The 16,547-nt window shown below is 40.8% G+C and overlaps 1 protein-coding gene across 2 annotated transcripts in view; it reads right to left on the bottom strand.

Annotated features, from left to right (window-relative positions):
- The window catches only part of LOC106089089 (probable serine/threonine-protein kinase DDB_G0282963), a 535,104-nt gene that overhangs the window by 162,726 nt on the left and 355,831 nt on the right, over nucleotides 1-16,547 (bottom strand). For both annotated transcript variants that reach the window (XM_059363862.1, XM_059363863.1), the window contains exon 5: nucleotides 14,335-16,319. In XM_059363862.1, coding sequence (XP_059219845.1) covers nucleotides 14,335-16,294 — 1,960 coding nt within the window. In that variant the 5' untranslated portion in view covers nucleotides 16,295-16,319. The remainder of the gene's footprint in view (nucleotides 1-14,334; nucleotides 16,320-16,547) is intronic.

The raw sequence follows: 16,547 nt of genomic DNA on the forward strand, positions 1-16,547 counted from the left end.
TGTATGTTGATATCTGATGTTGCATAAACAATGGCATATTGTAATTAAATTATAACAACACATGTCATTTCGTTTCTTTTTTTTTTGAGCTCCTTTTGTGTAGAAATATATACAAAATTAGCATTTTGCATTTGAATTTCTATGATCATGATTCATTATTGGGGATGCTGTTCATAATAATGCATATACATTGTGATGTGTTAATTTCTGATACCATGGATGAAAAAACATCAAAAGGTTTATTTTTCATTAAATTTTTAATTTTTTTGATGTTGAAATAAAATAAATCTATGAAAGGCTTCATAAAGTTTTGTGAATAAGGCCGTATATTTTTCAGAATTTTTGTCACAATTTAACTTTTTTTTACTTTAGTCATTTGTTTAGTCGAGTCTACCACATCAAGTTTTTCAAATTCCACGATTTTTCATGATTATAGTTTGTGTTGTTTTCCTATTTTTAAATTCTTTCCAATTCATATCGGAATGCTTAGCATTCCACACCATGTAACTTGATTCATAGTTCGTGGCCAAGATTAATTATTCCAATATTTTTATTGCATTAAATGATTGCCATAAAATAGAAAAACATGTCTGTTGTCTAGAATTTTTAATCGAAACTACGTACATTACTAGAAAATCGTGTAAATTGTTAAAATAGACATAAACATGAGAATATTAAACAAAAAGATCATAATTTATTACAAATAGACAGGTAAATGCTTCCAGTTGTATTAGAAAAAAATTTAAAGAAACTTATTGCGTTTGAGAATTAAATAAAAATTTTAAAATTCCAGAAAGGAAGCCTACAATTATGGCATAATGTTAACGATGTCGATGTAGCGAAATAAAAAAAAAACAAGTAAAAGCGTGCTAAGTTCGGCCGGGCCGAATCTTATATACCCTCCACCATAGATCGCATTTGTCGTGCTCTTGCCACGGTATCTCTTTTTAGGCAAACAAAGGATAAAAGAAAAGAATTGCTATGTTATTGGAACAATATCAAGTTATGGTTCATTTCGGACCATAATTGAACTAAATATTGAAGACCATAGTAAAAGTCATTGTGTAAAATTTAAGCCAAATCTAGTAAGAATTGCGCAATTTAGGGGCTGAAGAATTATTATTGGGAGATCGGTTTATAGGGGAGCTGCATTAGGCTATAAACCTATTCATGCTATTTTCGACACGTATGTTAAAGGTCATAAGAGAAGCCATTGTACAAAATTTCAGCTAAATCGGATAATAATTGCGCCCTCTAGTGGCTCAAGAAGTCAAGATCCCAGATCGATTTATATGGCAGCTATATCAGGTTATGGACCGATTTGAACTATTCTTAGCACAGTTGTTGAAAGTCATAACAAAACACCTCATGGAAAATTTCAGCCAAATCGGATAATAATTGCGTCCTCTAGAGGCTCAAGAATTCAAGACCCCAGATCGGTTTATATGGCAGCTGTATCAGGTTATGGACCAATCTGAAACATTCTTAATACAATTGTTGGAAGTCATAACAAAATACGTCATGCAATATTTCAGCCAAATCCGATAGGAATTGCTTCCTGTAGAGGCTCAAAAAGTCAAGACCCCAAATCGGTTTATATGTCAGCTATATCAGGTTATGGACCTATGTTAACCATACTCAACACTGTTATTGAAAATCACAATAAAACACCTCATGCAAAATTTCAGCCAAATAGGATAAGAATTGCGTCCTCTAGTGGCTCAAGAAGTCAAAATCACAGATTGGTTTATATGGCAGCTATATCAAAACATGTACCGATATGGCCCATTTACAATCCCAACCGACCTACACTAATAAGAAGTATTTGTGCAAAATTTCAAGCAGGTAGCTTTACTCCTTCGAAAGTTAGCGTGTTTTCGACAGACAGACGGACGGACATGGCTAAATCGACTCGACATGGCTAAACGACTAGTACGTCGTTTTACAAAATAAAATAAAATTCAAGTCTTTTCACTAGCCTTTCGATTAACGTCTAAAATTCGTTTCATAGTTAATGGCTCTGCACATTTTAGCTTGTGTCCGAATTTGGAAATCTTTGTCTCCTTTCTTTAATTTTATTTTCTAATTTCTTGATAATAAAAAAAACAATATACACCTAAAAACCTCTAATCGACAGTCTGTCTATTCACAACAAATTGTCTACAAATTAAATCGAAAAAAAAAATCCAGCCTATGCCTATGAATAGTTTTTCAATTATCTATGCCTTCATTTCAGCGAGCACTCCAATTAACATTCAATAATAATACGGGGTCCTTTTCTTTGCGAGGACTCTGCCACACAATCATGAGTGCGCACCGCCTTGATCAACAGCCATCACAATTCATTTAGAGGCAATTGTCTGACCCATCCAAGCATTCCATAAATTCTAATCAGTTTTAATGACATGCAATTTGTAGTTGGGTTGTGATTAAACGCAATCACAATACTTGAGGGCCTTACTCCCCTACGAGTATTACGATTCAATGGCCATAACCATCTGCATTGCCATCACCAGCAGCAGCACCAGTTACACAATATCTGAGCTTAGCATATCACGGCGGCATTTATTGCGTCTGCGCGCATTGGTCATTTTGCAAAGATGTAAATTACTTCTTTGAAGCAACTCCCTTTTTGATCACATGACAATGAAGTGGTTAACAAAGGTCTAGTTTTTTTTTTCTTTTCTTTAATTTGACTCTAGCCATTGCTCACTTCAAATTATTCTATGGGCGGAGAAGGTAAAAAATTCTTGGAAGGGGTTAAATTATATAAATTTTCTATGGAATTTGAATTTTGACAATATTTTTTTTATGGGAAAAGGATTTTGTCTGTATGCGCTCCTTTTTTTGATCTTCAAAATCCTTTTGCGATATTTCGAACCAATTTTGATCAAATTTTCTTTAGAAATAAACTTAAAATTTTTCAATAGAAATAAAATCATTGAACTCGTCGCGAAAGAGAAACAAACAAAAAATGTTAAATTTAATGATTTTCGCCAAAACAGGCAAAAAACTTGAAGAATAAAAAATTGGGCAGAGCCCAGCCAGGATTCGAACCTGGGCACACGCAGCAACTGCGAGAGCCATTGCCGTTGTCTTAGCGTTCGAAGACATCAATACAACTTCCAACAGATGCACAAAATCATGTGTAGTACGGAAGAAGTGTAATTTGTCACAGAAAGAATGTCTGTCATTACACAAAAATACATGCATTGGGAAAAGTACAGCTAATAGACAGGGTTGTCGAGCGTGGTTAATGTGGTAATTGTATCATAGATGCGTTTTCGCTATTAATACGATACAACATACCAACGCACGGCCCTGAAGCCATCAACCTAATATGGTTGAAAAGTCTTCTAACCAAAGACGAAACGCGTCCCATAGTGGTTGGTGAGTGTTGCGACCTCTGGCTTTCCTTTTCCATTTGCATCTCCGATCATTGAGCTCGTCTCGAAAAAACAAAAAAAAAATCCGACAAAAATTTTTAATCAAAATAAAACATTTGACAAATTTAAAAAAAAAAAATGCCTCCTTTCAATAGAAGTACTGTCAAAGCTCGACCTGGTGAGAAAGATGGTCATCCCACCAGATCACAAAGGCAACGGTTTTCATCAATGGATGCGGCAGCAAATTCGCGACGGAACGCATGTTGGAATTTTTATACAAGCAAACACCAAGGTTTGTTGGAAGAGAAATGGGTAGTCATCCACAGGGAGGAGAAGGAGGAAAGAACTCTCCTTGAGGCAGGCATTTATCCAGTCTCCTTGACAAGTTTTGCTAAGACTGTAGACATGGCGCACTACGGGTCAAAGGTTGCCTTTTACAAGATTAGGAAGACTAGGATAGGCAAAGATCCTCATATTCATCATAGACATCAGGCCGTGCAGTGGCAGGTGACTCAGTACTGACTAACAAACAGGGGGCTGATGACAAGACCATCGCCGACTGTCCCAATGGGAAGACTAGGACAACCGAAGATCTTACTATTAAAACATCAGGCACTGCAGGGGCGAGAGACTCAACACAGCCTAGGTTAGTTTAAGTTAGGTTGGATGAGGATGACACCAGACATTAGATGGCTTAGTATCCGCAGAGGCCAATTGCGGTCCATTGTGATTCCTCAATAGCCATTCTATCTTCGATCTGGGTAGATTAATTGCCGAATCCACCGATTGACGACTTTGACTTCCTGGATACAGTCCCCAGAGGGATTCTTCAATAACCCTTCCCGCTTCGATCTGGGTGGATTAACTGAAGGTACAATGATCAATGATTTACCATTGATCATTGTACCTTCTCGTACCACTTTAATGATAGGACAAAACACTTCAATCTTCCTGGATTCAGTTCTGGACAGTCCTAATAATGAGAAGATTAGGATAACCGAAGATCTTAACATTTAAACATCAAGCTGTGCAGGGGCAAGAGACTCAACACAATCTAACAAACAGGGACCCAACAATGGAACCAGCACCGATTCTCTCAAGAATCGAAAGACTAGGAAATGCGAATTTGCTAATATCGAAACATCAGGCAGTGCAGTGACTAGAATTGCAATGCAGTCTAACGAACAGGGTGCCAACGATGAGACCATCACCTACTCACAAGAAGCCCATTTAGTTAAGATTTGGAAGACTAGGTTAGGAAAGATTCTAATATTGGAACATCGCGCAGTGCAGGGACTATAACAGCAATACAGCTCCCTGTTTGTTAAGCCAATGATGAAACCATCACCCACTCACAAGAAGCTCATATACTTAAGATTTGGAAGACTAGGATAGGAAAGATCCTAACATCGAAACATCAGGCAGTTCAGCGACGGGAGACTCAATGCAGTTAAACGAACAGGGAACCGACTATGAGACCATCACCCACTCCCAAGAAACCCATTTACTGGACGACCAATGATTAAGGTCACCTAGATATACCACCACCGGAGCGAGACAGCTATTAACTCTCTGATGGAAAAAATCAGCAAGGGCAAGACACATATTGCCTTAGCTCAGGAGCCATGGTCGATCCAGAACAAAAATTCTTGACTGGACAATAGCAACTAACAATTAGCCCATTTAATAGAAGATCAATGATTGAAGTCATCCAGATATACCTCCACCGCAGCGAGACAGCTACTAACGCTCTGATGGAGAAAATCAGCAAGGGCAAGACACATATTGCCTTAGCTCAGGACCATGGACGATCCAGAACAAAAATTCTGGACTGGACAATAGCAACTAACAATTAGCCCATTTAATAGAGGATCAATGATTGAAGTCATCCAGATATACCTCCATCGCAGCGAGACAGCTACTAACGCTCTGATGGAGAAAATCAGCAAGTGCAAGATTCATATTGCCTTAAATCAGGAGCCATGGACGATCTAGAACAAAAATTCTGGACTGAACCATAGCAACTACCAATTATTCTATGCCAACACTGGAACTTGGCCGAGGACCTGCATCAACTCCCCAGAGTTCTCAACATCGGATGCAACAGTGCTGAAGTAAGGAGAAAGTGGAGCATACCACTTTATCTGCCTTTCGACACCGCCTCCCACGTCGGAGCTGCAGCGGTTGGTGAGGAAAGGAAAACTGGCAGAAAATGAGGTACTATAGGGTGCGAACTGAACTCTCGCCACATTTCGTGGGGAAGTGCCAGCAGTAATAAGCGGGGCCAAGATCTGGCAGAATTCTTGAATACGAACCACCTGATAGCACTTAATATTGGAAATACCGCTTCCTTTGTTAATGGGTTTAGGGAGGAGGTTTTAGATGTGAAAATTGAAAATTGCAAATTTGCCCATGAACATTCCGCTAAGAAACTTCTCGCATATCACTGAGTGCTGTCCGATTAAAATTTAAGGGGCCTCCTTTTTGTAGCTGAGTCCGAACAGCGTGCCGCAATGCGACACCACTTGGTAGAGAAGTTTTAACATGGCAGGATACATCACAAATGCAGTCAGCATTAAATCGATGAGATTCAGGATTAGAGGGTCTCCATGGAGTATTCCTTCTCTGACCATCGCTACATTAGGTTTAGAATAGAACGGCCAGCGCCGAATCCGATAAGCTTCCGTTATAAGTTGAAACTCATCTGGCCAAATTCGGAAGACTACTCAGAAAAATGTTTGGGCAAGATAATTTAGATTGTCCATGCATAGAATACATTGACGTCAGGATTACGAGTGCACTGGTGGGGTCTTTCAACAATAGTTGTCCTCTTCGGGAAAGGAAATCAGCTCAAGAAAAACTCTGGATGACCGGGAAGATTCGCAATATTGGGAAAGAGGTCCGCAGACTTTTTAAACACATCGCGTCGGGGCAAGTCGCTAAAAAGGCGGGAGTTAATTGGGATGTGTATTCCACACGGCTCAAGGAATACAATAAGATTACCAGAGCGGCAAAACGTGCCTCCTGGAAGCTTTTCTGCGAACAGGTCGATAGTCGATAACAAGATAAAAAAGTTTCTCTAAAAATCCCATGTCCAAACTGAAACGTTAGTAGACGACATAGGAGTTAGAGCGGAGACAACGGAGGACATGTTGAGGCTTTTGGTGAAAACTCATTTTCCCCAGGATACGATGGGACTCACGGAGACACCGGAGTCTTGGAATAATGAAATTGACCTAAGGCTTATCATTACGGAATTCATAGTAAAGGAAGCATTGAAGAGTCCAGTCGCCCGGACCTGATGGAATATTTTCGGCGTTATTACAGAAGGAGGCGAACTACCTGACGTCCCGTCTGGCCACCATATTCACAGCACATCTAGAACTTATAGATAATTACTCCGAAAGCGCGGCAGGAGACAAGGATGGTTTTTATGGTCAACATCGAGAAGGCAAATTATGCGACACCAAAGGCCGACAGTTCATAAATCTTACGTTGTTTCGACTCAAAACCATGGAACGTATTGTGGATACTATGATAAGGAGTAAGACATCCCGTGACTTGCTAAAATGCAAACAGCATGTCAATGCCAAGGTAAGATTGGTGAAGAATGCCCCGCGCGAGGATGTGCATAAAATAGAAATTTGTTCGAAGCCAAGACGCCATATTGGAAAAAAGGCATTGACATAGAGGGGGTTTTAATAATGTGACACAATGATCCTATCCTTAGATCAGTACCGGGTGGACCGGATCCTTAGAGACTGGATAAACCATATGCTAAGGAACAGGCGCATAAATTGTGGGTCCTCTGGCATAAAGATAAGGGTGAAAGTCGCACAGGGCATGCTATAGGGAGGCACTCGCCACTCGTATGGGTGACCACCACCACCACCTGGCCAGGGATTAACATGACCATGTATCTTGGAGCTCCGATCTGTGTGGTGTTCATCGTTATCATGAGAAGCTAAGCTGGGGGTTACCGGGCGCATTCACAGGTTGCGAATAGTGGAGTGCTCTACACAGACTAACAGTAAATGCTGTCGCAGACAATCAGCTTGGAGTCTACCGTAGGGCAAAGGTAAGGATGCCCGCCTATGACGATGAAAGCCTGGGCTCAAATCCTGGTAAGAACATCAGAAAAACTTTTACACTGGTGGTTATGCCCTGCTAATGCTGGCGACATTTGTGAGATACTTCTCTCCTAAGGAGGTGTCACTCTGCGCCACGCCGTTCGGACTCGGCTATAAAAAGGAGTTCCCCTATCACTGAGCTTAAATTTGAATCGGACAGGATATGTGAGAAGTTTGCCCTGTTCTTTAGTGGAATGTTCATGGGCAAAATTTGCTAAAATGTTGGACAATCAGCGTTATCCAGTACAGAATCTTAGTGAGAGGCCGGATGGCACCTGAACTTGCTTAAATACTAATCATGCTCGATATGACAAGGAGAGTTATTGGCACCTTAAAATAACCAATTGCTATCACGTTACCGCGGCGATCGGTCTTATGGACCGGAATCAGTTTGCTCGCCTATCGGAGCTTGACGAACCTCGCCGATTGGTCTTATGGACCGGAATCAGTTTGCTCACCTATCGGAGCTTGACGAGGCTCGCCACCTCCACATGCAAATGTGCCCACGACAACAACTACACCATGAATAACCTTTAACGGATTCCGACTGAGGAGGGGTTTCAACACATCTGCTAAGCAGATGTGTTGATAGCAGATATGAATCAGTTATGCAGAAAGTGTCTAGGATATTGCATACGACTGGGCTAGACCTTGAAGTCTGATTGTTAAATGGCTACGAAATTTTTTATGAAAATCAAATTTTAGCTTCAAAACTTGTTCACCATTTGATTTTCCCACATCCATCCATGCCACTGTCTCCTTGTTGGTTCAAGTGTTAATTATGCCCATATTGTTTGGTTCCTATAGCAGAACACTGAATACAAGACAAGAACCTTAAGAAATAGCTGTGCGGGTACACCATGGGCCGTGTTTGATGCCCAGATAAAAGTTGTGCAACAATTCGCTGAATATACGGGAATGGCAACACATTTGCGAATGCTCCTAAGAATAGTAATCAAATGTTGCTTCTGCTAGCGCACATAGGGACAATGTTGTGAATAGAACAACGAACAACTGCTTTGTCGTTGGCTACCACTATGAAACACCACCATAGTCATTGCAAAAGCCTTACTGCACTTGCACTGGCCGGGATCTTCTATCCACCACAGCCTGTATAGGTTTTTTTGTGACTTGGCGAATAACAAGCGAAAAATGCCGATTTTATGTAAAATGTGTTTAAAGGTAATGATGGTGGTGATCATCATCAGCTTCAATATCATTATCCCCATGGTTATTTTCTATTCTTTGGGCTTGGCCATAAGCCTTCATTGAAGGATTGTGGGGTACTTGAAATCAGTCTTTTCATTTTTTATGTTGTCGCACGCATTTCCCAATACCTTCGTATATCTAGTGGACTCTTGAACTCTGGTGATAGTCCTATGTAGCATTCACTTGAAGTAGGTATCTTTTTGCCACAATTGAAGCTTCATTTGGTGTCTCTATCGCGATGACATAAAAGAAGCCCGCTTAATTTTTATTTATAACTTTGAAATTCGCTAAAGAATGTCTTTTTGCATTTTGGTATTGGCTACATATCGGTTGGATAATTTATTTTTTTCCATAGAAATATTGTCTACCTATGAGAATGGTGAGGGCATAAAAACTTGTCTGTATGTAGAAAAAAATTTATTATTTCGTAATTCGATTTTTGTTCTCATGTCCCTCGGTAACATTTACTTTTTTGTCATTTCATATATCTGGATTAATTTTTTTAATGAAGCGCTGATTCCAAAACACTAAAAGCTTTGGCCTAAAATGGCCTGGCAGGGATGGGAAGCAAACAAATTGAATGTCATAGTGATTAAACTCTGGTTCCATCGTTCTGTCATGGTCGATGTTTCCTTATAGGTTCTTTGCTGATCTGCTGATGGTTTTTTCGTTCCGTTATTTGCGGAATGTGTGTATCTCCATTTTGTGGTTTGGCACACCACATAAAAGTTGGACCTTTGTCTTGTCCTCTCCTCTAGCTTGTGTAACAACAGTTACTAGGTAGCATTTTGTTAGGTTACCCCCAAGTCTCGTGTTTCTCACTCTTCAAATGTCGTCTCAAGTTTCCGGTCAGAAACTTTGCCATTTCTATTTATTTATTTAGGCGACCAAAGGACACCTCGAAGGATTGAAAGAGGTTTCCGATCGGATACCTAAGACGATACTTGAGGTCGAGTGCGAGGCACTGCTGCCAGCGGCACAGTCTTGGATTGCCAGAATCCTAGTATTGCCATCTGCAAGATGGATGTTATACAGATGGATCAAAGCTAGAGAACAGAGTGCGCCTGGGGGTCTACATTGAGAACCCAGTGACAGAGATCTGTTTTAGACTGCCTGACCATAATACGGTCATGCAGGCGGAAATCCGAGTGATGATGCAATGCGTAAGGAGGTTTGGTGTTTATTAGCGAGGACGTTGAGTATTCACATCTTTATGGACAGTAAACCGGCCATAAGGGCAAAAACAACCAGGACGGTAAAGTCACGAAAAGTCTTGTATTGTAAGTCCGAGATTAAGGCCTTCCCTGAGAATGGCACGACACGCATCGCTTGGGTGCGGGGCCATAACGGAGTAAGGGGGAATGAAAGGACAAACGATTTGGCAGTGAAGGTCAGAGGACCGCCGTCAATAAACTTGGTTTACCCGAAGCCTTTCAGGACGACACAGTCCGATTTAAGGGCGTAGGCGACAAAACTGTGGAACAACAGTCGGCAGAACGACGAAAAACCTATGGGGAGATCCGGATCGTGAGAGGACGAGCCTATTATTGAAAGGAAGCAAGCAGAAGTTCAGTAAAGCTTTCGGTACCATAACACCAAACATAGGACTACGAGCTCATTCATGCGAAATCGGTGCGGCAGGTAATAGCATGTGTAGGTCATATGGAGAAGATGATGAGACATGAGAGCATTTCCTTTGTCATTGCCTGGTTTTCAAGACTAACACACACACTGGCACTTAGGTGGGGAAACAATACCAGACATGAACCAACTTAGGGGAGTGGTTTGGAAAACAATAGGCAATTTTTTTTAGCAGCACAGAATTCTTACTTAAATTCGCTTTTTCGAGGTTAATTTTTAGTATTCAGAGTGCACAAAAAGCCGATTACTGGCTTAGGTGTATGTCCATAGTGAAAAGGGGCGGATTAATTTCTGCGCCCTCTTTTTAACCTAACCTGACCTCACCTAACCAAAATATGACAAAATCTTTAATACAAAAATGAATTTTTGCTCCGTATAGACTCGAAAACGGCTGAACCGATTATCTTGAAATTTTCCCAGATTGTGTAGGTTGGCCTGGAAGGAAACATAGGCTATATAATTTTTTTGATATCGGAAGGGGGCGGACCCTCCCCCTTACCCCAAAAGTACTACCCAACAATAAATGGGTACCGATCAGGACAATATGGAACTCAAGTGAAACTATTCAGAAGTAGAGTACGAATTTCATATTAAAAATTGGGTCCAAGTAGTAGGGGGGCCGCCCCAATCCCAAAACACCCTAAAATAGGTTTGTTGGAAAATATGGGATAATACATGACAATATGAGACTCAAATAAAAGGTATTCAGAAGTTGATTACCAAAATAGTTAGGAAGAAGGAATAGACTTCATAATTTGTTGATATAGGAAGGGGGCGGACCCTCCCCAGTTACCCCAAAAACACTACCCAAAACACCCTAATTAGGTTTTTTGGACAATATGGGACAATACATGACAATATGGAACTCAAATAAAAGGTATCCAGGAGTAGATTACCAAAATAGTTAGGAAGAAGGAATAGACTTTATAATTTGTTGAGATTCGGTTTGTTTGTAGGTTCCGTAGAATCAAAAACAGCTGAACCGATTATCTTAAAATTTTCACAGATTATGTAGGTTTTTGTGGAAGACGACCAGACCAAGCATATTTTCTATCAGCGCCTAGAAAGAGAGAATATGACCGCTGCCCTGCCCAAAATATTAAAATCGTTTTGAGAGATTTTAAACCGAGGATAGGGAAGGAAGACATCTTTGCTCCAACAGTCGGAAAGTTTAGCCTCCACGAGATAACGTCCAATAATGGGTTGAGGTAAGTAGATTTTGCCGCTGCAAAAAACATAGCTGTTGGTAGCACCAAATTTCAACATATAAATATTCTCAAAGCCACATGGCTGTCACGCGTTCAAAACACGAGGAACCAAATTGATCACATTGTGATAGATGGTAGGCATTCATCTAGCGTGTTAGATGTACGATCGATCCGCGCAGCAAGGATTCGCACCCGTTTAAGCATGGCGAGGAAAGTACAATCTGACACTGCACGGAAGCTGGACATTGAAAAGCTGCAAACTCAACAAATGGCAACGGCATACTCCACTCGACTGACCCAACAGCTTAATGAAAGCATTCCTTGTTTTGATGATATAATGGCGCAGTGGCAAACCGTCGCCCACTCCATGGAAAGCCTTACTTGGGTTCTCCCACGAAACCCATGGTACAACCAAGAGTGTCGAGATGCTACTGAATGCGGCATTAAGTGTAACCCCGCAATCAGTAGCAACGCACAAGATGAAGGAGAGGTATCGGGAGAAAACGGGAGAGGAGAAATATCTATTCCGCAGAAAGAAAAGGGAAATGGAAAGACGTGAGTGTGACCGAATTGAGTTGCACAGGAGTCAGAATGAAGTCGAAAGAATTCAACATCAAACCGATGGCTTTGGTGCAGGCACATCCTCCTGCAGAGACAAAGAAGGAAATCTAGTAACTGACACAGATAGCGTGGTGAGAATATGGAGAGAACAATTCACTCAGCTGCTAGTGTTCGACGTTGGCGGAGAAGAGGATACCACTAGAATACCTCCTAGTCAGTGAGGTCCAAGTGGCAGTGACCCGACTGAAGAAAAACAAGGCAGCAGGAGGCGATGGGTTACTCGCTGAACTATTCAAGACCGGAGGCGACACGGTGATAAGGCGTATGCATCAGCTTATCTGGCTAGAAGAACGCATACCCGATGATTGGAACCTCAGCATACTACGAGGAAACGAGGAAAGACGGAATGTGCCTACTACAGGTTATAAAATTTTTAGATATCGGATGGTGGCGGACCCTTACCCCAAAAACGCCACCGAAACCCGAAAGTGGACTTATAGACACAATGTAGGTATCAAATGAAAGCTATTAGAGCCCAGAAAAGGAATATCGGATTAAATTTTGGGTCTAAATACCCAGCGGGCCGCCCCTACTCCAAAACTCTTCTAAACAGATATATTCGACGTTCTTATCAATATGGAACTCAAATGAAAAATATTTGACAGTAGATTACAAATATGGCATAAAAAATTAGGTCCAAGTGATGGGAGCTCGCCCACCCCCAAATGGACATATCAGCCGGCCATGGCTGTATGGGATTCAAATGAAAGTTATTTGGGAGTAGATAACGAATATGACATTAAAATTTGCGTTCAAGTCTAGGTGGCGTTTTGTCTTCTAAAAATACGTCGAATAGGTTAATTAACTCGTTATGGCAATATGGAACTCAAATGAAAGGTATTTGAGAGAAGAAAACGAATTTTATATCCAATTTTGAAGCCAAGTGTTTGGGGGTACGCTCTAAATCACCCCCTTAACTGAATTTCATTTCCGACTATGGCAATATTCAGCTCAAATAAATACCATTTGGAAGTAAGAACGCCTCAGCCCCAAAATACCCTCCAAACGGTTCATTCTTACAGGCCATGGCGATACGGGGCTCAAATTAAAGGGATTTGGGAATGGAGCACGAATTTGATATCCATATTTGAGTCGATGTGTCTCTAGGGAAGACACTTCTCATTACCCTAATTTTCAAAAATACCAGATCTCGGAGATTGGTCATCTAATTCGATCAACATTTTTTTACACTCTCACAGTCACCGAAAACAAAACATGGCCGCTATGGCTGAAGTCGGGGGCCGCCCAAAATGCATATATAGACCAATCATGACAATAAAGAGCCATGTGTTTGGGTAGCCACCCTACCCCAAAATACCTCCCTATTATATACAAGCCATTTGGGATGGGTATTGATCGATTTTCGGGAAATTTATCTTCATTTTCGGGACAAAGACCTCTGGATCCGCCCCACCCTCAAACACAACCTTTTTTTCCGATCATGCCATTATAGACCTTATATGAAATGTTTTTGAAAGTAGATCACGAATCTTGTATTTACTCTAATGGCCAAGTGATCAGCACCGAAATACCCCCTAAACCGGAAATATTTACCAATACGGTAATATTGGACTCAAAAGAAAGGCATTCGGGAGAAAAGTAAAAATTTTCCCACGAACCGAGCAGGGACAAACTTCTCGCACATCACACATGACTGCTTTCCGATTCAAGTTGAGTTTATCAATTATAAGGGACCTTTTTTATAGCATAGACCGAACTCAGTGCGACACATCTTTGGGGAGAATTTCTTACATGGCCATGAATGGCATGGTAACTCGCAAATGTCGCCAGCATTAAGAGGGGATAACCAAGAATTCGACATCCACTACCAGGGCGAATTGTCCCCACCTTAAAATTATGAGTTAAAGAAGGCGCAGTGGAGCGGGCCTGGCTCAGCTATTTTTCTATATAAATAAAATTTGTCCAAATTTTTTCTAAGGAAAAAAAATTTACCAAATTTTCCGAACAAATAAAATTTTGTCAAAATTTTTTTTTTATTTTTTTTTTTTTTAGATTTTTAGCAAATTTTAAGAAAAATTTTGTATAGAAATAAGTCTTTGAAGAAGTTCTTTAAAAATAATATTTAGACGAAAAAAAAAACTTTCTTAGGTTTTCAAAAAACAAAATCACAAAACTTACCATTGCCAGCTACTAAGGCAGCAATGCGTTCCTTAACACTCATTGGTGTTGTAGACGATGACACTGCAACCTTCGGCAGCAATGTCCCCTTAGCATCCGATAGACACTTATTACTGGTGTTGGCAGGTTTATTCTCTTTGGTAGCCATTGAGGGGGCATCTTGTTGAGGATAGTGGGGGACATTATTACAAAACGGCGAAGTTGTTGTAATGAAGGCCAAAGATTTTTCCAAAGTTAATGAGGCGGATGTTGGTGATGTGGCTGCAGATGCCGATGCTGCTGTCGGCGATGTTGTCGACTCATTAGCAGGACTACGTTTAACCATTGTTGTTTTAATCACAGTTGTTGTTAATGGTGATGAAGGCGTGTTACATTGCTGGTGGGATGATGCTGGTGTTGGACTTAGTAGCTGTGTGTTATTGGGTGAGGTGGGCCTATTGTTGCTTGTTGCCAACATTAGGGTTGAGGGGGGCACTTGGGTTCTGGTCGTTGCAGGCGGCAGCGATGACATATCGTTGTTCATGGCTGCTGTCAACGATAGGCCACTAACAATGTCTGTGGGTTGTTTGGGATTTGCGACAGCAACAACGCCTGGTTCTTGAAAACTATTGGCCACATTCGTCGATGTGTTTGTTGTTATTGTCATTTTCTGATTATTGCCAATGGGGGAAAATGGTTGGCGATTTTTGCTAGTGTTGCTGTTGTTGTCAATGTCTTGTAGACTCTGTTGTAATTGTGAAAAGTTGCGACAGCTTTGATTAAAACAAAATTGACAATTGTTGCAATGTTCTGGATGTTGTTGTTGCTGTTGTGTTGCTGTTGTATTACTAAGTGTTTGCTTACATAAACTATCTTTAATTTCTCTTATTTCACTAAGTCTTTGGATTATTGGTGATGTTTTTGTTGTAGCTATTGCTGCGTTTTGTTCATTTGCCTTTAGGTTCTTAGGGCTTGCCAGAAGCCTGGAAAATCCCAAACATTGCTCACCGTTCTTAGTAGAGGAGTAGTTAAAGCAGCTGGAGTGGGAGGTGGAGGAGGTGGAAGAAGTGACATCCCTCCCCTCATCATTGCCAATTGGTAGGGGCGTCAAGGATTTTCTAAGGCCACACTTTGTTGGCTTTGACTGGTGATCGTGACCCAGATGTTGCTGCTGCTCGTTTCCTTGTTGCTGTTGCTCTTGCTGAACTCTTAAACTTTCTTCTTCTAGTGAACATCTGTCGTCATCATAGTCATTGTTTGACTTTCGTTCGTTTTGTTGTTCGTCGTTCTTCGTTAGACAATTGTTTCGATTGTTATGACAGCTTTTGTCATGCCGACGCCATTCGTTCGTTTCCGCTTCAGCGATTTTGAATTTTTCTGTGCTTTCGCTGGCGCTAATGCCACCAGCACTGTTCTTGGCTGCAACTTCTACAATATCGTCATAATCATTTGCGGACGAGGCTGCAGATTTTGTGGCTGTTGCAGTGGCTGTCACTTGAATTCTACTGCGATTTTCTTTGGGTGCCTCCACTGACACTTCAATAGGCTTCGTTAGCTTACTGTTATTGTTGTTGTTGTTTTGGTTGTTATTGTGATTGCGATTACTATTCTTTAGCGTTCTACGAGCACTTGGCCAACTTACGGCCCGTTTATAATTCTTTCTATCGTACAATAAAATTTCTTCGATGTTATTATCTCCTTGACCGTTTTCCGCGTTCTCGCCGTCTTCTTCGTCGTCGTCGTCGTCGTTTTCGGTTGTGGTGTCGTCAATGAAATTGAAATCGTTGTCAACAAAAATATTTCTAACATGCAGTGTTGTTGTCAATTTAGGCTGTTTCAGCGTATAACGGCGACGATTGGGACAACAGCAAAATTTCGTTGCCTTAGGTGAGGTGGGCGATGAGAGGCCGGGCAGAATTGTAGCACCATCCGATGACGACGTCCATTTCTCTAACAATGCCAATTCGCGAGCATTGGACATTGTCGTATAGCCATGGAGTATGATTCTGAAGAAAATGAGAAAAGATAAGATAACGCATAAAAATTATTAAAATATCGTCTACACAACAACAAAACAACAAAAGATTAGAAATAAAGTCAAACATGTTTGGGAGTAGAAGAAATTCGTGAAATTTGTGAAATTGTTAGTTGATACTCGTATCAAAACAAAATTGACATCTACTGCCCACACTTGGTGATCGAATGGAATCAAAGTAAAAGTAAAATACAATGTG

The sequence above is a fragment of the Stomoxys calcitrans genome, chromosome 2, assembly GCF_963082655.1.
Source record: "Stomoxys calcitrans chromosome 2, idStoCalc2.1, whole genome shotgun sequence".
NCBI classification, from domain to species: Eukaryota; Metazoa; Arthropoda; class Insecta; order Diptera; family Muscidae; genus Stomoxys; species Stomoxys calcitrans.